Raw genomic sequence first — 27732 nt, 5'->3', positions numbered from 1 at the left:
GATCTGGAGGAGCCTACAGTATCTCCAGCAACTAGCCACTTCCTGTGCCCAGGGGTGTGTTTAATTGGAACTGCTCCTGCCTGATTTTCTTCCATGCTCCCGAAGGATAAACTGTAATTACCAGGGCTTTGGCCAAACAGAAGAGTCCTAGCCCCCGGAGGAAGGGAAGGGAGAGGATGAGGAGTCAGAGAAAGGGGAAGAGTTATCTAGTCACCTGTGAGCGGCACCTCCTTCCTTCACTTGAGTGACAACGATAGCGTGAGGTGAGCGCTTTGATCCTCGGCCTCCACTAACCTGAATTCCCAGCCCATCCGATTCCTTAAGCAGCTCCATCTTCCATATCCGGCCAACTTCCTCCTTGGAAGAAAAAGTGAGCATACTGTGAAGTATACGGACAGACACGTGGCATTGACACAGGAGAGTGGAGCTGTTAGGTCAGGCCAAATATTCTTCAATTGTCAACAGGTACTGAAGATGACCACAGAAGGAAAAGTTCCATGTGCTAAATCATAGTCTCTAGCTGCCAGTCCTGCCCAAGAGAACATTCTATGATGATGGAAATGTTCTATATTTGTACGATCCAACATGGAGCCACTAGCCACAGGTGGCCATCAAGGGCTTGACTAGTGGCAACTGGGACGTTACATTTTTCATTTCATTTAGTTTACATTAAATTACATAGTTACCTGTGGCTAGTGGCTATAATATTGGACAATAAGAGTGACTATCGAATTTCCTGATCAAGGTTATGTTAAGTAAAGCTTCTTCTGCCTGAAACCCAGATACCACTGTGTGTGTAAACACTGGCCGTGTCTGGGTTCCATTTATTTACACACAGCTACTAATAAATAAAGGAAGATGAAAGGAAGACAAGGATAGGTCTTGGAGACTTCAACTCATTTGAGCCCAGCTCTGCCACTTAGTAATTATGAAAGCCACCTATGCCTAAAACCCTCTGTTTCCTTGCCTCTAAAGTGGGGATAATTATGAATACTTTCAAGTTTGTCATTAGGATTACGTGAGATATTTATGAAAGGAGCAGTGCTTCCGACACCTAGTAGAGACATAATAAATGCTGACTGCTAACCATATATTACTTATGTACGCACACATATGTGTTAAAACCATCATACCATAATATGCCCAATGGTACTGCATCAGTGTTGCATAGTGACAGATGGTAGCTACACTTGTGGTGGGCACATCATGGCGGAGTTGGCCAATCACTATGTTGTACGTCTGAAACTAATGTAACATTGTGTGTCCACTACACTTCAATTAAAAAAAATACATCATGTTGAATTGAATCTCAAACTTCCTTAGAACATATAAATGAAAACTTTGGCAAGAGAAACCAAAACAGGAAATTAATTGATGAATTTATTATTGGCTTCTCTAGACATGGGTCTGTACACTTTTTAAATACATTAAAACACCCTAATAAAAATCTATCCTTTTAAAGAGCTAATCATGTCTGTAAGTCCTCTGGATTACTGGTAGCTTTTCTACTTTGGTTAATTCTCCTCTTGACTCCCTATTTTATTCCAGGGATGCAAACATATACCCAATACAAAATGTTTGAGTTACCTCAGATACTTGGTTGTTCAGAGAAATGAAAGAAAAACCTTCCAAAGTGATTTCCTTCGGGAGGGTCTTACTTTATGCTCACTCCTATAAGTTCCTCTTATCTCTAGGTATGTGGGTATGGCTCACAATGCATTCCTCAACATATTAAAAAAAAGCGCCATGTCCTTTCCTCATTTATCATGAAGGTCCAATGAAACCATTACAGTCCAATATGAACAAACCCACCCTCCCCCTAGAAATAGGCAACCTTCCCATTTAAGCTGCTTGCAAAAGAGAAAGAATGCAAAGCATTCAGAAAATCTGAAATACACAGTCAGAAACTAAAATGAAACTTTATGCAGTAGTAAAAAAACCAGATGTTAAATGGTCACTGATGTGCAGCAAAAGGAACGTCTGGGGAAATTATTAACAGACAGAGACCTGTTGGATCCTATACTTTTTCTACTATAGCACTACTCAGCGGGGCTCCATTGCTCAGCAACATGCAGTGTTTGCCAACGGTCTCCTTCATCTGCTGACCACAGACAAACGAGGCCTGTCTGGCCAAATGTAACTTCAGAAGTCACTGGCTTACCACAGTAGTTCATGAACTTGTCAACAATCCCTATATCATCCAATCATTTCACTTTGGACTTCATGGTTTTTGGTGTGTTGCCTCTGACCTCTGGAACACCTTTCTCTCTTCTCCATTCAGAAACAACCTCCTTGGCCTTCCAAGTCTCTCACAGCTCCACTATGTCCAAGATGCCATCCTTGAGAATCAGTGCTACTTATGACATGGCAGTTTTTGACACTTCGAGTACATGAGGCCGTGGCCTAGTGCATAGCCCCAAAGGGAACAAATTCAGAGACGTGCTGACTAGCTGTTGTCCCAGCTTGCTGGGCATCCCAAACTAGCACCTGGGTCAGCCCCATAGCTGACTCCCTGGGCCTAACAAAGTAGCTGAGAAGCTAGAGCGGAATGGTGGCTTGACTTGTTTTTTCCATGGAAGATATGCTATGGCTACTAGGGTCTTGAAGATATGGGACAGTGCTCTTCCCTCTCCCAGTCCAGAAAAGCTGTGAAATCCCTTCCCAAAAGCAACAGGGACTATTAGGAGAGTCCAGAAATAAGCAAACCCATTTGGCTTTAGCCCAAATTAATAAAAACCTATCCATTCCATTACCAGTTACATCTGTCCTACCATCCTTTTGTTAAACAGAACATGTTAAGTATGGCTCACAGATGGTATGACAATACTAGATACACAGTCCTTTCTAATTTTTAAATGTCTTTACAAATAGGACTTGAGGGGTACCTGGGTGGCTCAGTCAGTTAAGCATCTGACTTCGGCTCAGCTCATGATCTTATGGTTCCTGAGTTTGAGCCCCACATCGGCTCTGTACTGCTGACAGCTAAGAGCCTGGAGCCTGCTTGTGATTCTGTGTCTCCTTCTCTCTCTGCCTCCCCACACCTCTCACAAATAAATAAACATTACAAAATTAAAAAAAAAAAAAAGAAGTAGGACTTGTGACAAGAAACATGCAAACCTATGATCATGGAGAAAGAATAATGACCTAACATATACTCTTGACAAAAGAGCTAAAGACAAATTTCAGTAAGAGCACTCACAGGCCCACTCCATTCCCCTGCCCAATATACACACAAGTAGTTAAAAGCAAAATAAAGCAAATATCTAATAAAAATGGCTTCAGAAAATAGGAATGATCAATCTGTAATACAGCCCCCAACGATACAGTCAAGAAACAGATCTTCTTCTTTTTCACTTTTATCTAATACCATGAGTTTTCTCTCCATACCTGAAAGTAAGAACTATAAGGGGGGCAGGGGGGGATGGGGGGGATTCAAAGAAATTAGTGCAAGTTTTCTTGATCATCTAATGAGGAGTTCAAAGATACACAAAGGAAGACACAAACAGGAAGTGGCAGATGTTATCAGTCTCAATTGTACAACTGTCAGTATTAAATCTAGTTGCCTACAGCTGAGAGCAGTGTTCAGTTACAAATAAAATCAGTGTCTGAAGTTTATGAGGCTAAAGCTGGCACTCGCCAAAAATCAACAGGCCAACTTAAATAGAATATTAAGTAGATTTCCAACTGCCTCCTTAGAATTCTGCATGGGTATGTAATACGCACTTCAGTATGGTCAAAACAGGACTCTGCCTCCCTCTCCCTCCTGGCTTTCCCACCTCCATGGGAAAAGCACCATCATTTATGCCAGCTAAAGAGGATATGCAAACTAAAAGCTCGCTAGCTTTGATTCCTCCTTCTATTTCCTATACCCAAACCATGAGCAAGATCTGTAGGCTCTACTTGTAAAACACATCCACGTCTATCTACTCCTGCTCGTTCCTGCCACCACTCTGGTCAAGACCACCAGGATCTCTAATATGGATTATCACAGTAGTCTCCAGTATGGTCTCCCTTTTTTTCCTCATCTCCTACAATACCCTATTCTCCATTATACAACATACATCATGATGCACTCAGCTTAAACCTCCCAACAGCTCCCTAGTAGACGCAGACTGAAGTCCAAATCTTTGAGATGGCGAACACAAACCTCCATCTCTAGCCTTGCCTGCAATCCCAAATCATATCCCCTCCCCCACCTCCGTGTTCTCCCCAGCACTTACTGTCTCTCTATCCCTGGAAGACCCAATCACTCCTGCCTAGGGCAGCCACATGTGCTGCCTCCTCGCTGGAAATATTCTGCTTCTAGATGTTGCACGGCTGTCCTTTCCTGACATTCAGGCTTCGGCTCAAACATTGCCTGTTTAATTAGGCCTTCAGTGATACCAATTTCAGTTAACCCCACCAGGACACTGCCCAGTCATCTTTCACTTCACCGATTTCATTTATAGTACTTGTTGTCACCATCTAACATTCTGATTCATCAATTTGCTTATTTATTCCCTGTGGCCCCTTATTTGTGTTAAGTGCCATGGCACAGGAACCTTGTCTCTCATTTATCAGTGGGTTCTCCAGCAACACAACGGTGCCTAGCACATAACAATACCGTATAAATGCCATAGAATTAATAAATGTGGGATGTTTATACACTCATCCTACGGTTTTTCAGAAGTTATTGAGACTGATGTTAAGAGGCTCACCCAGACGGGATACCTGCACGCTTGCCAATGTTTAGCGTGTGAACACCCGATCCAGTTGTAGAGATGATTGAGTTCTGAAACAGATCCTGTCTAGACAGATGGCTCAAGCCTTTGCTTCCTTTTGCATTGGCTTAAAGGGCAACGAGATTGTCAGCCTGTTGAGAAAAAGCCAAACCACGCAAAACTGGACGCTATGGACATTTATATTAATGTTGTTGAAGTGCTACCCTTTCCTATAAAAACGCCAATTACTGTGTGAGCTCATACATGCATCTCCTCACAGAGGCCAAAAAAAAAAAAAGGGGGGGGGATTTATTTACAAAACAGAGGTGGTACATTAAAGGGAGCTGTCTCGGCAGCATTTAAATGACCTCATCTTCTGTTGGAACCAAAAATAATATTTCACAATAGCATCTTTTCCCCAAATGTGAGAAGAAACATCATCCAACTAGAATTTTACTGCAGTAAGTGGTCTGGCTCTAGTTGCAAACTTAGATTCTGAGACTGTTTGCTTATCCCTTCTTATTTAGAATGATCAGTAAGAAATGATGTGTGATATGTCAGGGTTGAAGTTCCTGAGGTAGCAGACCAAAATGCTCAGTTTATAGGTGAGAAAACAGAAGCTCAGAGAAAGAACATGGCAGCTTGAAGGCCACAGAGTTGGGGAAGGAAGAACTAGGGCTGGAACATAGTATCCCATCTCTCAGACCTGGAGCTCTTTTTTAAAAAATATTTATTCATTTTTGAGAGAGAGAGAGAGAGAGAGAGAGTGTACATGTGATTTGGGGAGGGGCAGAGAGAAGGGGACAGGGGATCTGAAGGAAGCTCTGCACTGACAACAGAGAGTCTGATGCTGGGCTTGAACTCATGAACCACAAGATCATGACCTGAGCTGAAGTCGGACACTTACCTGACTGAGCCACCCAGGTGCCCCTTAGGCCTGGAGCTCTTGGGTGCTTTCATTAATAAATGGGCACAGAACACCTGCAGGTGCAAGGCACTGAGCCAGGACACAAAGACAAATAAGGTCCTTGCCCTTAAAGTCTACTGGGGACACAACAAGCCCTATGGCAACTGGAATATGTGGGATTCATGCATTGATCAAGATAAGGAGGGGATAATGCAGGAGCCCAAAGAGGAGATGCTTAAAGATGGTACAGGTGGGGGGGGTCCCCAGAAGCCTCCTAGAGGAGTGCGTCCCCCAGAAATGGAAGACGCTAAGCTACATGGGGGAGGGGAGAAGAAACAGAATGGTGAGAGCAGCAGCTGCAAAGGCTCACAGGAGATAGGGTAGCCTTTTGGGAAAAAATGTGGCTAATTCAGTCTAAACTGAGGAGGAAGAAAGCAGTGAGAGATGAAGGCAAAAAGTTAAGCAGGGATCAGAGAGTGAAAGGCCTCGTGTGCTTTGTCAAGCTAAGGTGTTCAGATATTACCCTGAGGGTAAAGTGGACCCATCCAAAGGGCTTAAGCTGCAGTGTGTGTGAGCAGGTACATGCATGACTGATGGAGTCTCTTTAGAAAGGTCCCTCTGGCTGCTGTGGGGACAGCAGATGACAGGAAGACACTGGACACGGATGGGTAGCAGACTACTATGACCACCCACATGGGAAACGAAAGCAGCTTGGTCCAGACCTATAGCCATAGAAGTGGGAGTGGGAGAGAGAAGTGGGGTGAGGAGGGAGACCCTACAGGGAGCCAGAGTTGATAGGATTTGGTGTTCGACTGGACATGGGGAAGGAAGAGGCCAGTATTTCAGTTGACTCCAGGATGCCAACTGTCCCAATTTCCTGGCATGGGACTGTCAGTACAAAACCACGGAAAGTTATAGACAAACCAGGTGAGTAACTGCTAGCTGAAACTCAGGTTTCTGGCTTGGGCGACTTTGAGAGTGATGGGACCTGGAACATTGGAGCCAGCTGGGTGGGAAAATGATGCATCGATGTGAAATATCTAAGATGGGAGACCTACTGCAGGTAGGTGGTAGAAAGCTTGGGGCGGGGGCGCTCAGGAGAAAGGTAAAGGAGCAGACACGGACTTAGGAGACATTACCACATAGAAGGATAGACGTTCACCCATTGCTTACTAGAACAGGATCATCCTCATGCTGTCTCTGCTTGATGCAAACATAAAACTACCCAGGAGATGTCCTGGATGTGATTCTCCTCAGTTACCTTTTCCTGCAGATTCAGACCTGGGGCAGCCTTCCTGAGGTCTCTGTAGACCACTTGCACTGAACCACTCAGCCTTCCTGAGGTCTCTGCTGAAGGTCTAGGGAAGAGTTCGGATACTCTATAGGGTGAATTACAAGTGTTAGGGTGAGACCACAAATGGACCCACAGACACACATGCCAACTATGAAGAAACTTGCCTGACTGGCAAATGGTAGGGTTCTTTTTCTCCCTATTATGTGACTAAGTTGTACTTATTTTTACCATGCTGCATTACAAAAATACACATTTGTAGTAAACAGGCTTGCAAGAACTGTTCCCTTGGATGAATAATGATCTTCACTAGACAGGGAGTAAGGAACTCTGAACTCATTTCTAAAACTGCTTATCTATGTCCTAGGAGATTCTAACGTTTTAGACAATGGGCCCAACTTCTATAATTTAAAAAAATTAATCTGGTTGCATATGTATTATTATGTGTTAATATTTTATAGAAACATATGTTTTTTTAAAAGAAGATATTTACTAGATAAAATGTTTCCTACAGCTCTGTTAAAGGAAAAGAGGGTATAAAAATAAAGACAGAAGATTTATTTTTATGTAACAAATAACAGTCTGTGAAAAGAAGCATCTCACAAATAAAAATGGTCTGAATGATTATAAACCTATTCTGTAATTTATTCTTTGTAGATTTATATTAAATCATTAATAAAGCAGAAACAGAACAATGCTGACATGTTTAATCTCCCATTATTCAAATGGAATAGAATTTTTTGCCCCAAGGGTTTAAGAGGTAAATGCCTAATTTTTGTTTTTTCTGGAAATTCCATTTTAGCATGATTTTGGGCTCATCCTGGAGTAAAAATAAAAATCCGCTCAGCCCAAGAACCTACACCACCTTCTGTGATGGTCTACTGGTTCCAATCTGGATGTTGGGGAAGCAGTGAAGATCTACTTCTTGCCAACTCTATCAATCCTGGGTAAATGCATTGAATGATGATGCTTCTTGGTTTGAAAAGGGTCCTAAAAGATATTCATGCCTAAAAGGGTGTATGGCCCATTCCAACTTTCTAAGATGTAAAGTATAACCCAGGGTCAACATTCAATCTATAGATTATGGGCAGTTGTGAAGAATGCAAAGTCCAGATGGCAGATCTCTCCTTTCTATAGGCATGTGGCTTTAAAAAAAAATGTCCCAAAGGCAATAGATTTTGTTTTTGGTTTTTTTTAAATCACCATTTCATTTATATCTTCTTTGACATTTGATCTTGAGTGCAAAAACCAGGCAAAGGAAGTCTGATATGTGTAGTCTTCAAATAGTCTAATCCAGAAATTCACTTTTATGTTACTGCTTTTAGTTAAGTTTAGCAGAGAGGGGCACCTGGGTGGCTCAAGTTGGTTAAGCGTCCGACTTGGGCTCAGGTCAAGATCTTGCGGTTCGTGGGTTTGAGCCCCACGTCAGGCTCTGCGCTGACAGCTTAGAACTTGGAGCCTGCTTCAGATTCTATGTCTTCCTCTCTCTTTGCACACCACCCCCCCACTCTTGCTCTGTTTCTGTCTCTGTCATAAACAAACAAACATTAAAAAAAAAAAAAGGTTAGCAGAGAATGAGTAGCCTCTTAAAAGTTTGTTTGTTTGTTTTCTTTTAAAGTCATTTCCAAATTATTTCTACTGTGTCCTAGGCCAAATGAAAGCCTATTCTTTGGAATATATGTGAGATTTAGTCTCTTTTGCTAACTTAAACCTTCAAAATGATTAAGCTAACCAACACTCCCTAACTTACTCATCCTCAGCTTTCTGTGTATTTATAATCTAATCGTTAGGAGAAAAAGTCATATCCAAATATAGTACTCATCAGAAAGAAACAAATTATAATCTTTTTATTGTCCTTAATTTGGGGGGTCCACATTATAATCTTTTTATTGACCTTAATTCTTTTTTTGAGGAGAACCATAAAGTTGGTAGAAAATCATTGATAGAGACATTACTTTTTTCTTCTCCTTTATTTACAATTCTATCTACAAATCATGCCTCCTTTGGGTAAGGCTTTATGAAGACCACCCAGATACTCAAATGAAGGAACATGGTTCCTTGAGAGAGGGATTATTTTGATTCCTCTAATCCCATTATACAGATTGGCTATGATTGGAGAAATATGCATGAAATAGCCTTTCTAGAAATTAGACTCATTCCCAGGGTACCATTTCAGCAGTATGCAAAGCTGAACTTGATGCTTCTTATCTTCCCAACTTTCTCTTTCATCCTTAAGGGGTGTCTCCTACAGGGACTCAGAGAGGAAACCAATCAGAAACAACATAGCAAGTTACTGCTTCTTTAGGAACCCACAGGCATATCTGCCAAGAAGATTCTTGGAAGGAACGTGCTTACCCTAAAGAAATATAATTTCATGAGAGAATGTTGGCTACAATGGAGGAGAAAATTTGAAGCTAGAAGTGGACCTGTTACCACTCAGAGTATACCACATCTGCTTTGCCTTTAGGTAAGACCAACCCTGACCATCACAGCTGGATATCATAGTATCAGAGATATCTGTGAAATTTCCCAACTTCACTGGAATTCAGCAACGTAATAACACGAACCCATAAAAATATCACTGGTTTTGAAGTGTTAAAAATAAAAGCAGATGTTTCCTTAAGTGTTGAACATCCTTCCTGTGTAATACTGAGGACTGAATGTTTGAATGTTTTTGCTATCAACTGCCACCAGGAATTCTTGGCCTCACCAGTGGCAATTCCACTGGTGACAATAGGGATAAATAATGATGCAGTTCGAGTACTTTATCTGGGCCTCAGATGACTCAAATTATACCACAGAAGGGCTTGAATTTTCCACTTAGGATCACTCAACTAGCTCTTTATTTAAGTGGATGAAATGATTTGGATTTTTTGTTGTTGTTATTGTTATGTCCTCTGATCATTTATCTTACTAAATGTGTTGGCTTCTAAATACAAGGCCATCTTAGATAGATTTTCTGAGCCTTAAAAGCTATTTCAACAGTACTTTGTTTGAAATTCAGGTTCGATAAGCAAACAAAAGCTTACCCGTGCCAGGCAGTCACTTGATTGGAAGTCTGTCTTCCCAGATTTTGAGAAGCGACGTTTGTCATTGCTTGTAGGTAGAGCAGCATCTGTCTTTGGAATTCTATGCTCTGTCCCTCTGTCTGCTTCTGACTTGTCTAGATGGGATCCAGCCAGCTCCTTGAGAGATTCCGGGCCATTTTCTAGCTCAAAAGCATGGCCATTGCCAAGTTCGGGATCCGGGCCGTTGTCCGGCTCAGAGATGGGGTCATTGTCCAACTCACAGCCAGTACTGCTCTTGGGTTCTTCAGTGGCTTTGTGGGTAGAAGGCCTGGAAATGACCCCAAACTTTCTTGCTCTTTTTCCCTTTTTCACAGTTTGGTCACCCAGCTCCAAGGTTGGTGTCTCTCCTGGTTCAGAGCTGTTGGTACCGTTGCCATTATACGGAGAGTGAACTTTGTGCTTGAAGCGGCGCAGCATGATCAGGTAGATAAAGCCGCCATTCCAGCACTGCTCAGCCAGGTAACTGCAACACACACAGAAATGCTGGGTGAAACCCTCACACCATCCATCTCGACCGGCGCATCGGGCAGACGCATTCAGCAGCACCCGCGGAACCCGTGTGATTAACGACCTGGTGAAGCAACGGAGGTACTAAGCTTCCCAAAGAGGCTCAATGCTCAGTTCATTCTTTTAATCTACATAATTGTTGATGCTAAAAATAACCCCCAAGCAAACCAAAATCCCCACGAGCTAGAAATTACTAATGAAAAAAACCCTAGAGTAGGTAATTAGAAATGGAGTTTTCTATTCACAGAGCCAATCCTTACATATGACTACAAAAACAATAATTCTCCATTCCCTCAACAATTTCTTACATCAGAATTATGCTAGCCTCCCATTCATCTAGTTAAAAAAACAAATTTAAATTAAAAAAATTTTTTTTAACATTTTTATTCATTTTTGAGAGACAGCGAGAGACCGAACACTAGCGGGGTAAGGGCAGAGAGAGAGAGGGGACACAGAATCTGAAGCAGGATCCAGGCTCTGAGTGCAGGGCTTGCACTCGTTAACCGCGAGATCATGACCTAAGCCAAAGTTGGACACTTAACCGACCGAGCCACCTAGGCGCCCCGCAAACTTAAATTTTTTTAAGTAAACTCTACGTCCAATGTGGGGCTTGAACTCACAACCCAGATATCAAGAGTGGCATGCTCTACTGATTGAGCCAGCCAGATGCCCCACCATTCATATAGTTTTGATGTCATTACTCTGCAAGTTCCCAAGGTAAAGAATAGATAAACTGAGAGACATGTAAAGTTCTGCTCTTAGGATGAAAATATCAACTGCACAACAACAAGAATCACTGCCTCACAGCATTCCAGTGAAAACAGATACTGAGTTGGGGGTGGAGAGGTATTGGCTGGAATTAAGACACAACTGGTAATAAGCGTTGACAAGTGTGTGCTGCATTAAATGAGCATCAAGTCCACTTCTTGATAATGGTTCTAGTTTGGGTTGTTCCTGGCACACAAGGAGTGTCATTTTCAGTCTGGGTGTCGCTTTGAGAGGACCCCCAATGAAAACCATGCAGACATGGGGTGACTAGGATACAGAAGGCTATTGGAAACTGTGTCAACCAGGAAAAGTGAAAGGGCAGGGATGTCCTCTTCAGGGATGCTTGGCTTGAGAGGGCAGAGGCCGGGCTCAGTTGCATTTCATGTACTTGAGGGGTGCCAAACACTTAGAAGCAGGAAATAATATAAGTGAGATAATGCATGTGAAGCCTGACACACAATAACTACTCCAGATCTTAAGGAATAACAATAAATAGAACATCAAACAAGATAAGTAATTAGTGGTATTCAGGACCATGAAAGCTTTAGCAAAGAAAACACACTTGCTCAAAGTCAGGAAACTAGGCTGGGCTGGACCCTCTACTTATGCCACCCAAGATAAGGAAGCACAAACCCCAGATGGATCCAGGGAAACGCCTTCACCGCTGGAATGCTGCCACATTCTACACATCACCTGATCACAAGCAAAGAATGTCAACCACCAAATCCTTAATGTGTTGGACTGCTTCTGGCCTTCATGTGCCTACAAAGGGTTGCCCACATCCTCAATAAATGAGAAACAGAACATTTTCAAGTATACCAAGCTGCTCCTCCTCCAGGCTTGAAGCTCAGACTTGAGAGCTGGGATAGTCAGTTTACAGGAAGGGGTCGCGTCCATAACGAGAGGTAACCAGTTGCGTTTGAAATGTACTAAATTCTGGGACAAAGGCATATATTACCCATACCTAATGGTCAGGTTAATGCAATGACAGTGCCAGTCTCCATGAAGAGCAGAATAATTCTGAATTTTTGCCATGGAGTAGAGTGAACAAGAGAGATGGGTCCTTAAACAACCACCAAAGCTAATAAAAACTTTCTTTGATCCTGGGCTATAAAACATGGTAATGAACTTACACATAAAAACCAGGTAGATAAAAGGTACCATATAGACCTCAGGTTGTACTGTGAAATATAATGAGATGAAGAGGTGTAAAGAGAGGTCCACTAGAGTCTGGAAAATGAAAATTAAACTTGGTTCTCAGTATAATTTCTCTATAATGTTTAAATTTCATTCTTTGAATTGTGTATCTTTTTCACACTGGAAAAATTTTTGTAAAGATATAAGATCTTCAGAGTAGTTATTAGCCAGACTGTAAGGGTTTCTTTGACCAAATCACTACTATTAATGCAAGACATATGTCAGATGTTATGAAAAACAGCATAAGGTAGTAAAAACAGGACCACGGGGAAAGTCAGACACTCAAGTCTTCATTCTGGCTTTGGCCCAACCATGTAAAAACAATGGTAATGATACCAAATTTCCATCAACCTATGTATGAATGGATAGACAAAATGTAGTATATCCCTATAATGGAATATTATTTGGCAATAACAGGAATGAAGTATATGTCATAACTTAAGCTTGAAAACATTATGCTAGGTAAAAGATGCCAGACCACAAAAGGCCATGTCATTCCATTTATACGACATGTCCAGAATGGGCAAGTCCATAGAGACAGGAAGTGGATTAGTGGTCGCCAGGAGTAGGGAGAAGGGAGAATTGGGACTGCTTACAGAGTTTTTGGGGACGATGGAAATGTTCTCAAATTAGATACTGGTGATGGTTGCACAACACAGTGAATATACTCACTGAATTGTATACTTTAAAATAGTGAATTTTCTGTTATATGAATTAGGTCTCAATTTAAAAAAATAACAGCAAATATAATAATTCTTGCCAAGTTTTGAATTGTTTTTTTTTTTTTTTTTTAAAGCAGGTTCCATGCCTAGTGTGGAGCCCAATGCAGGGCTTGAACTTACAACCCTGAGATCAAGACCTGAGCTAAGATTGAAAGTTGGACACAACCAACTGAGCCACCAAGGTGCCCCAGAGTTACTTCTTAGAGTATGTGCTCCTTAAGAACACCCTTTGCAAGAGAAGAAACTGAGGCTTAGAAATATTAATATGCCCCAGTTCACCTAAATGTCAAGTGCTGGACTGAGGCCCTCTTGCTTCTCAAACCCATGCTATGTCCACTGTGCTGCTGTGCTGTCTCAATTACTCTAGTGTCCTTGTCTGTAACACGAGGGTGTTAAAATAGGTAATCTCCAAGTTGCTTTCGCATGTTCAGAACTGTGAATGCTAGTTTCTTGGGAAGGCTTCTAGAGATCAAAGGTGCAGGCCATCCCCAAAGTATTGATCCAGTGCCAAAGACAAAACAGAACCCTGGAAAAACAAACATTCCCTTTTTTTTTTTTTTTTTAACGTTTATTTATTTTTGAGACAGAGAGAGACAGCATGAACGGGGGAGGGTCAGGGAGAGTGGGAGACACAGAATCCTAAACAGGCTCCAGGCTCTGAGCCATCAGCACAGAGCCTGACGCGGGGCTTGAACTCACGAACTGTGAGATCATGACCTGAGCCGAAGTCAGACGCTTAACCGACTGAGCCACCCAGGCGCCCCCAAACATTCCTTTTATGTCCAAGGTGTCCTAGGTCTCCTGGACATTAACTATCAACCTGAAAAAGATATCACCTGGAGAGGCAATTCCTTTTGGGATTCTATCTTTTGTATTAAGCTCTGGACAATTAGATGGGTTCTGTGCAGAAACCTTCTTTTCAGTACCAAAAAGGCTGGCTCACTGAGTCAGAGAATAGGATCTTGGAAATCTCTACTCTCACAGAAGCTCCAAGAATCTTGGGAGGTTTATTCCTTCTGCAGGGTCCATACTCAACAAAATTACAAAGCAAGAGTTTATCTTTAGTTTGGCACCATGTCCTCATCCCCTCCTGACTTCCTAATAATAAATAAGGCTCTGACACTTTCAAGGAACTGTATGACAGGTTATTTTATTCCTTCCTGGACACTGAATCTTCTAAGGTCATCCCGAAGACAAAGTGTAATGAATCAACTACGGACGCTACAGCAAGTTGGTGAGAAAGACTGTTAGGCTGGGGGTAGTTTTCTTAGAGTTCTTCCATCCACCTTGTATGTAATGCCTCCATATTCCCTATCCATCTGTACTGAAATGACTCACCAAACTTTTCCAGTGCCTTTCTAGCTAACTCATATGTCCAAATCCCTTTTCAGTTCAAAAGGATTCCTACCCACCATGAGAATCTTTAAACTTCAAAGTTAGTCTTTGAGAAAGAAGAAATGGAATATAATCCTGGTCCAGAAAAATAGGTCTCCTCTTCAGTAATTTTTTGGTTTCTTCCCCACATTTGAAACTGTCCTCTGACATATAAAATTATTGATTAAATTAATTTGATTTTGACCATCCCAGGATGGCCTTAAGATAAATGAGGAAAGACAAGCATATCCAGAAATGAAGTTCTAAATTCTAGCCTAGAATCCTCCCTGTGGAATGTACTGAGGTTCCTCACTTCACTTGGCCTTTGCAAACACCTTTTGTAACTTAATCCCTTCTACCTCCCTTTCCTCTCAAAAAGTGCTTTATAATAAATAAAATAAAATAAAATAAAATAAAAATAAAAATAAAAATAAAATAAAATAGCTTTGAGTACCTCCTGTGTTTCTTGATGCTCTATCATAATTCTGGCATCTGGGTTCTCCAGGGGTGGGAGGCCCAGGAAGGACTGGCAGGTAAGGTTGGGTGCTAGGAAAAGCTAGAGGGATAAAGCTGCCTGGAGTTTAAAGAACAAGGACAGGGAGGCAGGAGATGAGAGGGGCAGAGACAGTAGGTGTTGGAAGGCCAAGGACACGCATTATTTATCCATGCCCTAATTCTATCAAAAGAAGGCATGAGGCAGCTATGCAATTCTGATATCCTAGACTGTTCTGCCAAAGTCCTCAGAAGGAGCAGTATCTCCAGGTGCCTTTGAAAATCATCTTGGGCATTTGGCCATCAGTTACCGATGCCTGGTACATAGTGTGAACCCACAGAAGGGAGCTGCCAGGCAGATCCATTGGTGTATACATATGTGTGATTCAGAGTCAGTTGGCTCACCACCCCTGGGTGGCCTGCACCCCAATGCCTTGAAAACACTGTATAACTCAGACAACATAAAGGAATTCCAGAGCTCAGACTTTTTGGCAAAGCAGACATTCTCACTTCATCTGAGTGAGTCAGGCCCCCAGGATAGACAGTAGAGGAACAAGATGTTTATAGAGGAGTTCCTACGTCCAGGCAGGAGTTTTACACAATGGGACTAACTGCTAATAGCCGCCCTGTGTAACACACAAGATGAATGGAGATCGACTGTTCTTGCTCATGATTGCCTCTTGCCTAAGAAGTAATGGGAGGTTAAGAAGCTGTTTGTGGTCCTTTGAAAACCTGCTAAGCCTAATTAATCCAGAGGGCTGTCTGAGGTTGTAAATCTGTAGGCTCCCAGAGAAGAACGGGTTGAGAGGAAGTGTTAAATATATACAGATTAATTTCCCAGCGAAATCTCGGCTGGGAAACAGAGGGAGGCAAGTTCAAACAGCTCCATGAGAAGGGGTGGGAAGATGACAAACATCTCCTGGAGTCATTTAGTAACAAGATTCCCCACGGGCAGTCTCTCTCAGCTGTTGCCTCCCAGCTACCTTGAATGTTGGGCTTACTCCTCCCAGATTCTACAACCCTTCCTAGAATGAGCCAGACTTTCTCTGGAGACTCTGTAAAATAGAATTTGGGGGTGAATTTTGTGCTGAAAAGAGTGACTGATATCCTTGTGTGCTCATATGGCCATTTCTGAAAATAAATCCATCTACTTCTTTGCTGGGACCGTGAGAGAGAAAATTAGCCCTGATTAGATGGAGAAAGATGGGGCTCAGGCACCAATAAGACTTTGAAAATAGACCAGAGTCTAGGCTTAGAGTATAAATGAATAGAGCACCGTATTCCAACTGCTGCGTGAGGGAGGTGACTGATAAAGTCCAGCTTAGCTGAATCTCTCGTCCTCATCCAGCATCAACAGCTGGGGGTCACCCACTCTTTCCTCTTCTCCTTCATCTGGAGTCAAGAATAGAGAATATGAATACATGAATATGTTCTCTTATCATAAAATCTGTATTATTTTTTATCATACAACTTGGATTGGGAAACAAGTTGATATTGCAAAATCAGGTTAAATATTTATTTAAGAATTTTTTCTGACCTAGAATACAATATTACCATTCAAATCCAATTCAAATTATCAGCTACCAAAACTTGCTACCACCACACAGCTTAGCAGCAAAATTTCAGTCATATCCATCTATACAGCAGGACAGAGATCCATATTGCCCTCAGGGGAACTGGGGCAAATATGCTGATACTCTGGCAACTGCTATTTCTATGAATAATAAACTGTCTTCCATCTTTGATCCAAGTGTCTCATGCTTTCCACCGGCATTCATGAAACCAGGCAGGCCAAATTGGTTAGCTTACTAGTAGAGTAAAATTGTAGTTCTTGGCATACAGCAGGATAATATACAGAGTAACTCAGTTTATAATTGGTTCTGCTCCCCAGCATTGAACTTAGAAAAGGAGCTTAATAATATATTTCTCTTAATACCAGCGACTAAGAAATAAAAATAAACATGCATCTTATACAAACCAATGCTGAATCTTTTAAGGCATATCAAACAGAGGAGAAATTATACTAAGGGGTGTAAGAAAGAAGGTGGGTGTTCTACTGTCTGATTCTATAAACACTGATTGAATTCAGCGTGTCAGCCTCAAAGGCAGAAGCTACATTTGTGTTCATCCGTGTTAAGTGTACTCACTTCTGCCCTGTCCCTACTTGAATTCCATTTCCTGCAACCATTGGCTGCAATATCCATTTCTGTACAGAAGCACAGCTGATTCTTTTTCTGTTTCCTGCCAAGATAGCTTCTGGATGCAAAGGGGTGGGGGTAGCAGAGACACTGCAGAAAAACACTGGATAAAAAGCAGCCAAATCATATGATTAATGGAAAAATTGTTTTGACTTCCCCGTAACAAGAAATCATTGATTTTCATATTTATCTTAAACACTCACATCTCAAACTAACAAAAATGATTTATGTAGCCTCTGTGTTAGGATGCACTACACATTTTCAACTGCAGTACAGCTTAATAGAAAGGAAGCAGAGTTGTGGTCCTTTCTAACATATAGCAGCAGGTTGACATGAAGTTCCAGTTTTTCTCAAAGGTTTTCATGCACCTCATTTCTGCCTAAATCAATAAAAGTGTTTTTTTTAAGCCACCATATACCTTTAGAAAAGAGAAACTTAGAAGCTACATTAAGTAGGAGATGCCTGATCAATGGTGAGAACTGACCTAATAAAACATACTACAGAGATACTGGCCCTTAAAAGAGAATTTCCAGGCTTCTACTTGCAACTGATTGCATTTCTTTATTACATTACTGTGAGTGAATCAGTGTTTCTTATAACTTTATGAGATCAACCTGCAACCTATACAAAATCAAATCAAAACTCCAGCCACATTGCTTTGCTAGGTCATCCTGATGATGTTGGTCACATTCTCCATGGGGGCAGAAAGAATGCTGGGAGAGTCAGACTTTGCTGTACATGAATGAGTCAATCACACCTCATGAATGGAGTGATGAGCTCAGACAATATACATGGGAACTCATATCACTTTTTTTCTTATGATATAATGCTTGTTTTTTGTTTATAAAATGACTATTTGCTCATTACAAATTCATTCATTCATTCATTCATTCATTCATTCATTCAACAAATAGTTATATGCCAAGCACTGTTAGGCATTTGGGGGTACAGCAGTGAACAAAATGATTCCTGTCTTTGTGGAGCTTACTATCTAGGAGGGAGAGATAGGCAACAAACAATGGACCTGTTAAAATAAGCATCCAACTATATCATATGTTAGAAGGTGAGACGTGCTATGGAAAACAGAAAACACTGAACAGGATGCAGAAGATCAAACATGCCAGGAGTTGGAAGAGCCAGGTTGAAACTTTAAATGCTGTGCCTGAGGTGGCCCCACTGGGAAGAACACACTGAGCAAAGACTTGAAGAAGATGAAAGGGTTGGCCATGCTGCTGCCTGGGAGCAAAGTGTTCCAGACAGAGGGAAGAGCCAGTGCAAGAGTGATGAATTGGAAGCGTTCCTGGTGTGTCTGAGGAATAGGCTTGAGAAAAGGGGCAAGAGAGGAGAATAATAGGAGATGAGGTAACAGAGACTGGTTTTTGGAGGGCTGTATAAGCAGTTGTAAAGACTTCTATGCAAAATGGGGGGCTCTTTAGTTTTGAGCAGAGGAGTAATGTGATATGTACTATGTTTTAAAATGATCCCCTTTGTTTCTGTGTTGAGAATGGACTGTGGTGGGGGCAACGGTAGAAGGACGAAGACCAGATGGAAGATCATCTTCAGAAATTCCAGCAAAAGATAAGCTGGCTCAGCAGAGAGTAGCCACGGAGATGGTAAGAAATGGCCAGAATCATGATGGATTCTAAAGGAAGAGTCAATAGCCTGTGCTTTTGGATGTGATATAGGGTATGAGAGAAAGTGAGAGATGAAGTGTTTGGCTTTCATAACTAGAAAGGTGGAGTTGTCATCACCTGAGCTGGTAGAACAAGCAGCCTTTGGGTTTGGGGCTCTCTGACCTATTCTGAATGCACACATCTATTCTGGAGTTCAGTTCTGGACTCGTTGAGCTTGATATGATTATGTGGGCAGCTAGCTCTCTAAGTCTGGATTTGGGAGCAGAGGACTAGTCTGGAGACAGAAACTTGGGAGGTGCAAGAATATTCATGGCATTTTAAGACCCCTAAAGATAAATTCCTTTTGGGTTGATTTTCTGGGTCCAAAGTTCTTGCTCATCAAGAGCATATTCAAGGGTTTCATATGTAATTCTAATCTTTCCTCTTAAAAGGGGGTAACAATTTATAATCCCAGCTGTAGTGTCTTAGAGAACTGTTTCTGAATATTGTCACTTTTTAATCTTTGTCAGCCTGATAGTCAAAAGCTACCTCATGTCATAATTTGCAAGCCAGTGATGACTAGTGAGGTCAAAATTCTTATTAATCATTTGCCTTCTTTGAAAACTGCTTATTTATGCCCTCTGTTTGTGAAGATCTTCATCTTTGTACCCTCCTACATTAGCATGGTGGCTGTCGCATAAAAAGCACCATAATGAAAATGAAGGGTCAATGAGAAGATCCCTTCTATTTAAAAAAAATCATTAAAAAATGACCTTATTGAGATATATTTTGCACAGCATATAATTTATCTGTTTCAAATGTACAATTCAGTATTTTAAGGAAATTTATCAAGTTGTGCAAACACCATAAGTCCATTTTAGAACATTTTCATCACCCCATTAAGACCCCTCATGCTGTTACATTTAATGCCCGTTCCCCATCCCAGCCACCACTTTGTTTCTACAGGGCTGCAGGGCTGCCTCTTCCAACCATTTCATGTAAATGGAATCATCTAATACGTAGTCTCTTGTGTCTTGCATCTTAAAAACAACTCCTTCTTAGTAGGTTCTTAGTCACCCAACTTTACCTCCTTCTGGATTCTGCCATCTACCTCTTATAAAGTCTTGATTTGTGCAAACGTGCTCTTTTGATGTCTTTTTCACTTTCCTTCAGATCATACCCAATTATCCTGAGGAGACAGCCCTCAGACAGACTTGCTAGCACCTCACCTATTGGTCTCACATGTCCTCCTGTCATAGCCACCAGTCCTTCCAGTTTGGGCTATGGAAACCCCTGGTAGCCTGTCCCACATTTAAAAATTCTCACATGACTGCACTTAGGTGGACTACGCAGTCCTTCCCATTTGGTCCCCTAGATTTTTTCCTACTGTCCCACTATTATCATAAACCAATTCTGCTGCAAAAGGAAATCTTTCCTCAGTAACATTGACTAGGCAAATGATCCAAATACTATGCTAATGTCGTAGTATATAATTTATATACTAACATATTCATGTTACTATGCATTCACATCAACAGCATTTCGTTTTTAATTTTCTCCATGCTATTTTTGTCCAGGACAAATTACCAGCAACAGATTATTATGAGACTCAGAGTCTTCTCTGTACTTCTTTTGCCTCGATTGGTGCTAATGAACCTTCCATATCTCCCCTATGCCTTGTTCCCTGGCCAGCAAAAGATGATGCTTCGTATCACCAGAGGTCTTTGCTAGGATGTGTCCCTAGAGCTGAAGATGGGCCCAGTCTGAGACACATGAAATTCAGGAAAGCCCTCTGCCTGTCTTGAGTCTTGCCTGAGATCCAACTTTCTAGCCTTTCCAGGTGCATTTCCTATGGCAATTCCTATGCTTCCCTACATGTGGTACTGCCCTTGGACTTTCCTTGAAAGAGGGCAAGATCAGTGCTCAAGGCTTACTGAAGCCAAACCATGTCCCAGAGATTATGCTCAATCTGTTTTCCAGCCTCGGGGTTACCAAGTGCTGAGAAATGTGTTAAAGATGACACAGAGACTGAGTTCCATATTGCCCCTGCCACAGCTTCCATGTTCCTGTGGTGAAAGCCACTGGAAGCTATGAGAATTAGCAACACACATTCTCCTTTTCTCTCCCTCTTCCCTAAAGCCAACCAAATTTGAGAGTTCACCACCAGCTAGTAATCCTCAAACTCTCACACTGCACTATTCAAAAGACAGTCACCCTCCTCCTCCTCCCCAGAGGTGATGCTAAGAGAAGGGAGGCTTCTGTAGGCCTAGGCATCTCAGAACGCACATCAAGCTACTCACACACTAATGCAAACACTGATGAAATGTCTGTACCCTCCAGTTCTCTCCCCTTTCAAGTGGCTCCAGCTGCATCTTGAAACAATTTCCCCAGCTTGCCTCAATCCTTCCAGGGTCTGTTCCATTGGCTTGGCCAGAGTCTGCCCCCACCTCACTCCAAGCCTGGTTTCACTTATGTCAAAACATCTTCCATCAAGATAGTGGGCTTCTTTTCCGAATTTCTTTCACTGTTTTGAAGTCAGCACAGAAAAGATACTTAAGAAATTGCAAAATGAGTACTTCCATCAGTGTGTTCCCACTAATGTCACACACTGTTCTTCTCTTGAATCTCTTCTATACAGCGTAATGAGAAATTTTTTTTAAGTATGATTTTATTTTCTTCTTTTTCTTTCTTTTCCAAGGTTCTGTGGCTGGCAGGGCTGGGCTGGACAGAGCTCCTCATCTACAAAGGTTCCTGTAAACTGGCTTTCTAAGTTTGGCAACCTTCTCTAGCAAAGAGTGCTTCTAAGAAGTTGGATTTGGTGGCTGTTTTCCCTCTTGTTCATCCATCTGCATGATCCTCTAGAACCCTTCTTGGTTTGGAGAACCTCAGTTACAAGCAAGACAGATCAACAGAACTCTGGCCTAGAGAAACACATCAGCCAAGTCCTTACAGATATTAACAGAACACTGAAAAATCTTGGCTTCTCATCAGCGCACTCTTCCTATTGACCAACTGGAACTGTGGCATCGTTGAGTATCTTCGTGACCCCTGGTTCTTAGTTCAGACAAGGAACATACAGAGGCATTTGTATGTTTGCAATTGTCTACTGAGATTTTAAACAAAACTGCAAGTGTTAAAGAAAGCTGAAATTATCGGATGCACAAGCATCAATGCTGATTCGAAACTGTAAAACTTACTTTTAATGGTGTGTTGATAAGAGAAGCTCCAAAAGCGCACTGGAGTTATAATAGACAAGGGGGGGCGAATACCCATATTGTGCTGTAACTCCATGCTGTGTACAGAGTTAACTGCACATGCACTCTGCCTCATGTCAGCCTAACGCAACCCTAAGGTTGATGTTACAGGTCATGTTTCAGAGAGGGGAAAACTGGAGAATAACTGGCTCCAGGTCTCAGAGCGAGCTGGGATTCAAATTCCCACCTGATCACAAACAAACCCAGCCAGGGACCTTGGGATTCACTGTAGCCAAGCCCCATCCTACTGGTGGTCATTATGATAAGTTTGGATGAAGGAGAAGGCCTACAACTTCCAATAGCCAAAAGAAACCTCTCCCTACTTTAATATCACAAGGGATTCCATTTTAGTGATATGTTAACAACCCAGAATATGTCCCACACCCATAAGAAAAGGGCCCTAGGGAAAACAAGAGGTACTTTTAGGCAGGTCCAGAAGGCAGGTTAGTATTTGGGAGGGGTGAGGTGGTTTCTTGGGGTGTGGGTGGAAGCCGCCAGCTCTCATTCCATCTCTCAGGTATGAGCTGAGACAGTCCCCGGGGAATCCCGGAAAAGCGGATGCAATACTTGCTCAGATTAGCCAGAATCAGAGGATTAAGGAACCAACCTGGCCCCCAACCCAGCCAAGGCCACACAAGACGGCCAACACAAGATATGCCCTCCGGCGATGGCTTCTCCCTCAGGCACACTCTGGAGCTCAGTCACCCCCTCTCTCTCCACAGTGCCCCCACCCCAGACCAGTATTACACACTGCACACCTCTCCTTCTACGATGAACTGCCCCTTCTGGCTGCAGGTAGTCTGTGTACACTTTCTGGCCGAAAGAGGCACCTTAATACCATATTCATTGTTCCTGTGCATTCTTGTCCAAGATAACATGCTGTCAAGTGGTGATGGGCCCACATGGGTCAGAATGGGCATGAGGCAGGTAAATCTCTGAGCTGAAGTACCACTCAGATGTCCCCTCAAGTAAGCACTTGCTGTCCAGCTGGTGAGGAGTGTTAGTTAGGTCAGGACCTCCGGCTGTGAGCTTCATCAGGGTCCCCCTCAGCTTTCAAGTCAAGGTCGTGCTCTCCTGGGGCAATTTCTGGCCAATGGCAAGCAAGATGGTATAGGGGCCAAGGGCAGGTTGTCCCAAGATGGGCCACTTTGGTGTGAAGATTATTTTGAGTTAAAAAACAATCAAACTCAGCAGTTTTGGCAACTCCAATGTTTTACAAAGGCCTGAAAAGAATTTAGATAGAGGAACTGCTCCAGGAAGAGAGCTATCAGCATAGATAACTGCATTGTACTGTGAACTAGATATGATGGTCAGGGAGGAACCTAGCAAGGCCAGTTTGTTCAAACTCATTGTTTGAGTGGCCCAGCAAACATCTGTTTACCAAACATTCATTCTTTTTCATCTTCCTGTGAATTGCATTCCCTCTTTTTGAAGTCCAAGACCCTTATCTCCTTCCTCTTAGTTCAGAATGACACATAGACCTCTTTTTGCCTGTCTTTGATATTTCTATGTCTGTGTGGATTCCTTGTATGTATGCTATTAAATTTGATTTTCTCCTGTTAATCTGCCTCATGTCAATATGATGCTTAGTCTGGCTAGAAGGACCTTGAGGAGACAGGATCTTCTTGCTTCCTGACAACTGGGAGATGGGGCCTGGCCATTGCTACCCAGTGCAGAGTTCCCCCAGGCACACTTGTTCTCAGAGCTCCCTGTTGGGCTGACCGACTTTGTCAGGTGGGCAGCACGGTGTGTGGCTCCCCTGCCCAGCACCACTTCCTCCCATTTTCTTTCCCAGGACATTTTGCACTCTTAGCTCTAACTCAGCATCTGCTTCCTGGAGAACGTGAGTGAGGGCAATATAAAGAAAATAACAAAGTATGTCCCAAAAAGGAGGTGATAGGAAATAACAGTAGCCAAAAAAGGTTGTGAGGGATGCGTAGGACTCAGCTAATATGGGTACAGAAGCAGCCAGCAGAGCATTCTTGAGAAGTCAAGTTGGATGATCGGCATTTAAACCTGTTTGCTGATGGCAGGAAAAAACCAAAGGGCAAGAGGCTCCTTTTGCAAAGGTGCTCCTTTGGATTAGACTCTCTTTACTCAATACCTAAACAACTTCACCAAACTTCATCTTAGTATCAAGTATTTGGAGCAAGATTATGCTTGGTTCAGGTGTCAGCACTGCCACTTTGGGCCCTTGGGCAGGACATTAAACCTCAGAGACTGACCCCTGAGTGTTGTAGACCTATGGTCATTGGGAGGATTGAATAGAATAATGGACTACGTGGGCTGGTTTCCCATGTGGTACATAATAAATACCAGTGCTAGCCCCTTTCCCTTTCAGAAATTTGCTAGGTGATCATAGGTCAGCCTGTTAGACTGGTCTGCTGACATTGTCCTGGATGAAAAGCAAACTCACAGAAGGGAGTGGTCAGATTCTGTGGTCTGAATGAAGCAGAGAGAACCACAGTCAAGTCCAGGTGGGGGCAAGGGGAATGGGTTCTGGAAAAACCAAATTCACAAGGATAGGCAGAGTCAGAAATTATTCTAAAACCAAAGATCTGAAAAGGCAGAGCAAACATGTGTTAGACACAGAGCCCTCACAGAGAGGCATTTTTTTTTTAAGTGTATTTGAGAGAGAGAGAGAGAGCACACGAAGTGGGGAGGGGCAGAGAAAAAAGGAGAGAGAGAATCCCATGCAGGCTCCGTGCTGTCAGCGCAGAGCCTGCCTTGGGGCTCGATCTCACGAACCGTGAGATCACGACATGAACCGAAATCAAGAGTCAGACACTTAACCAACTGAGCCACCCAGGTGACCCTCACAGACAGGCGTTCTGGGGGTCTCGTGGACTATGTGGTTCCACGGAGAAGAAGGGGTGTGTGTGTGCTGTGGGGGATCAGGCTCATATAGGCAATCAGCATGGACTGTGGCCAATTGCAGGCCATATTCTCTGCCAGAGAGAGAAAGGCACATGTCTTTCAAAACACAGACCAAGGGTGGCCTCTTGTTTTGCTTCCATGTCCATCTGGCTGGGGTCAGCCTCCAACTCCCGGAGAAATTGCAAGCTCTCTGGCCTGACCTGAACCCCGAGGATGGTCCCAGAGGTCCTGGAACTGACCCAGGACTCAGGGTGGAGCCTGGGAGGTTGCTTATCCCAACCAACCACGCTGTGAGATGGGCTGACGCCTGAAACTCTGCAAAATATGTGGGCCGCTGACACGGGCAACTGCCACGATTAAATCAGATGCATGTGTGCACGAGCAGAAACGCTGCCCCCTCTCAGCATCCTCTCTCTCTGACCTACCTTTATGCCATTTGTCACAGATAACTGGACAACAACTCTCCCTTTTGGTTCAGTTGGCTCCTTTAAAAGGGCATCTTTTACTTTTCTGAGGCAGGGATTTCAAAAGCCCAGTTGTTTTAATATTAAACGTTTCAACATATTACAATGCCATTAGACAGTCAAACATTATGATATTTTTTAAATGTCTAGAGAGGGTCTCTGTAGATACATGATTTCAACTCTAGGGGAAAACACTCCCAGCATGAACAGCCAGCATCTCTACTTTTGTGAGAGGTGCACACAGGTGTGGGTATTTGAGTCACAAGCATGTTTTAGAATATTAGCAGCTCACTTTGTTACCAAGTGTTCTCAACAGGAAATAGCTGGCAGACAGCACATGCTAAACTTGGAACCCTCCAACCTCGAGCAAACAGAAAACATCCAAAAACAAAATCAGAGCCATGGGCCGCCTGGAAAAACAAATACCCCAAAAAGTTATTTCTTGAATTGCACACCAGGAAGTGTGATCTGGAAGAGTCTGGAAGTGAGGGAAACAAAAGCATTGACCAGAGGACCTTCCTGAATCTCTGGGGGAAGAAAATATGAGAGTTTTCCACTGTGGCACTGGTCCATTTAGACTCAAGTATTTCTCACAGATAAAGGGGTATCTTAGCTTGTTCTGGCTTCCCAAACTGGGGACCAAACCACACCCACTTTTCACAGAGATTGGACCTTTATGAGGACAGCAGTGATCAGAGGTCAGGGCACCCATATGCTCCACGTGGGCTCTGGGAAAGACCCAGGACACCGTATTTCAGAAAATACAGCAACTCTCAATAACTAGGAGGGTTTTTTTTTTTTTTTTTGCTGTTAACACCTTGCATCCTGAGTTCTCTTCAGAGATTTCCTTCTAAAGAGACTTAACTGCAGTCTTTTAAAATTTGCTTTTATGGTGTACTGAGAACATCAAGATGAGAGGTGTTTACTTTCCCTGTTCAACTTCTCAAAGGATGGACATATCGGCATCATCTGTTCTCAGAAGGGCCCTTCCTGGTACTTTGGCTTCGGGCAAAAGGACATGATCTCTTAGATGACTTAAGAGAGTGAAAAGCTTTGTTGGACAAAGCAGATGGGTGGCAAATTTCAATACTGCTGTTTCTTCAAGAACTGAAAAGGAGAAATCTTTACATTATCAGGCACAAAGCTTATAAGGCCCAATTTCACTAGAAATATCTTCAAGACATAAATGTAAATATGAGGCAAAGTCCAAAGGGGCCTCTCACAGACTCTTTCAAGTGGCTTAAGTTCCACATCAGAGTCTACAGTTCTGGTCTAAGGAAAATGTCCGGGAGCTCCTGGTGGCTCAGTGGGTGAAGTGTCTGACTCTTGGTATTGGCTCAGGTCCTGATCTTGTGGTCATGGGATGGAGCCCATCAGCACGGAGGCTGCTTAGGGATTCTCTCTCTCTCCCTTTCTCTCTGCACTTCCTGCCCTGCTTCCCCACCCCCACCGTGTACATGCACTCTCTCCCAAAATAAACATTTTTAAAAAGTCTGGTTTTTAAAGTTTAGATGTCCCAATTCTTTCTCTCTAGGGCAGAGGTGAGGAATACAAGGAAAACAAGACAAAAAGCAACTTAGAGAAAGAACAAGTAAGAAAAGTGGGTTTTCAGATTTCATTCTTTTCTTAAATCTCAACAGGGCCTATTAATGAAGTTGTATTTAAAACGCCCTGCCTTGGATTTCAAGACAACACAAAGACACCTCTCTGATAACACCGAATCCAACCATAAATCACTCCCCAGCTTCCATGAATGAATGTGGAGGTGAAGACAAAAAAAACACACAACTACTCCCCCAGCCCCCAAAAGGGGCTTCCCATGAGGCATTTACTAGCAGACACAAGAGACTCAGTCATGCCAAGGAAAAGATTTTCTCTGAAAATTAAGGAGATGATATGCAGAGAATAAGGCTCAAAATATGCAGAGCAGGCATGCTGGCTCAGTGCTGACAAAGAATAGAATAAGGTAGTTGACTTCTGCCCTCATAGATTTCACAGCGAACCTATAATTAATGTTACAAATTAATGTGTCAATTTTCTAATTAACTCTATAACTATTATAGTATATTATGAATTATATTATGTCAATAATATATTATTGTTATTATATTGACATTATATATCATTGTTATATATTATATATATTAGTATATATTGTTATATTGACATTATATATCATTGACATAATTGACATAATGTAACAGGTTATATTTTTTTTTAATTTTTTTTTTAATGTTTATTTATTTTTGAGACAGAGAGAGACAGAGCATGAATGGGGGAGGGGCAGAGAGAGAGGGAGA

General features: G+C 42.4%; 1 protein-coding gene across 7 annotated transcripts in view; it reads right to left on the bottom strand.

The window, feature by feature from the left end:
• Nucleotides 1-27732, bottom strand: part of PDZD2 (PDZ domain containing 2) — a 366979-nt gene that overhangs the window by 90822 nt on the left and 248425 nt on the right. For 5 of the 7 annotated variants that reach the window (XM_058716556.1, XM_058716567.1, XM_058716596.1 and 2 more), the window contains 2 exons: nucleotides 9928-10429; nucleotides 215-357 (listed from right to left, as the gene is read on the bottom strand). In XM_058716556.1, the coding sequence (XP_058572539.1) occupies nucleotides 215-357; nucleotides 9928-10429 (645 nt within the window). The remainder of the gene's footprint in view (nucleotides 1-214; nucleotides 358-9927; nucleotides 10430-27732) is intronic. The other 2 variants (XM_058716576.1, XM_058716586.1) reach the window with 2 other exon arrangements.

This window comes from Neofelis nebulosa, chromosome 1, assembly GCF_028018385.1.
Source record: "Neofelis nebulosa isolate mNeoNeb1 chromosome 1, mNeoNeb1.pri, whole genome shotgun sequence".
NCBI classification, from domain to species: Eukaryota; Metazoa; Chordata; class Mammalia; order Carnivora; family Felidae; genus Neofelis; species Neofelis nebulosa.
Note: the sequence above shows the minus strand (reverse complement) of the source record. Positions and strands in the feature narration are given on the sequence as shown.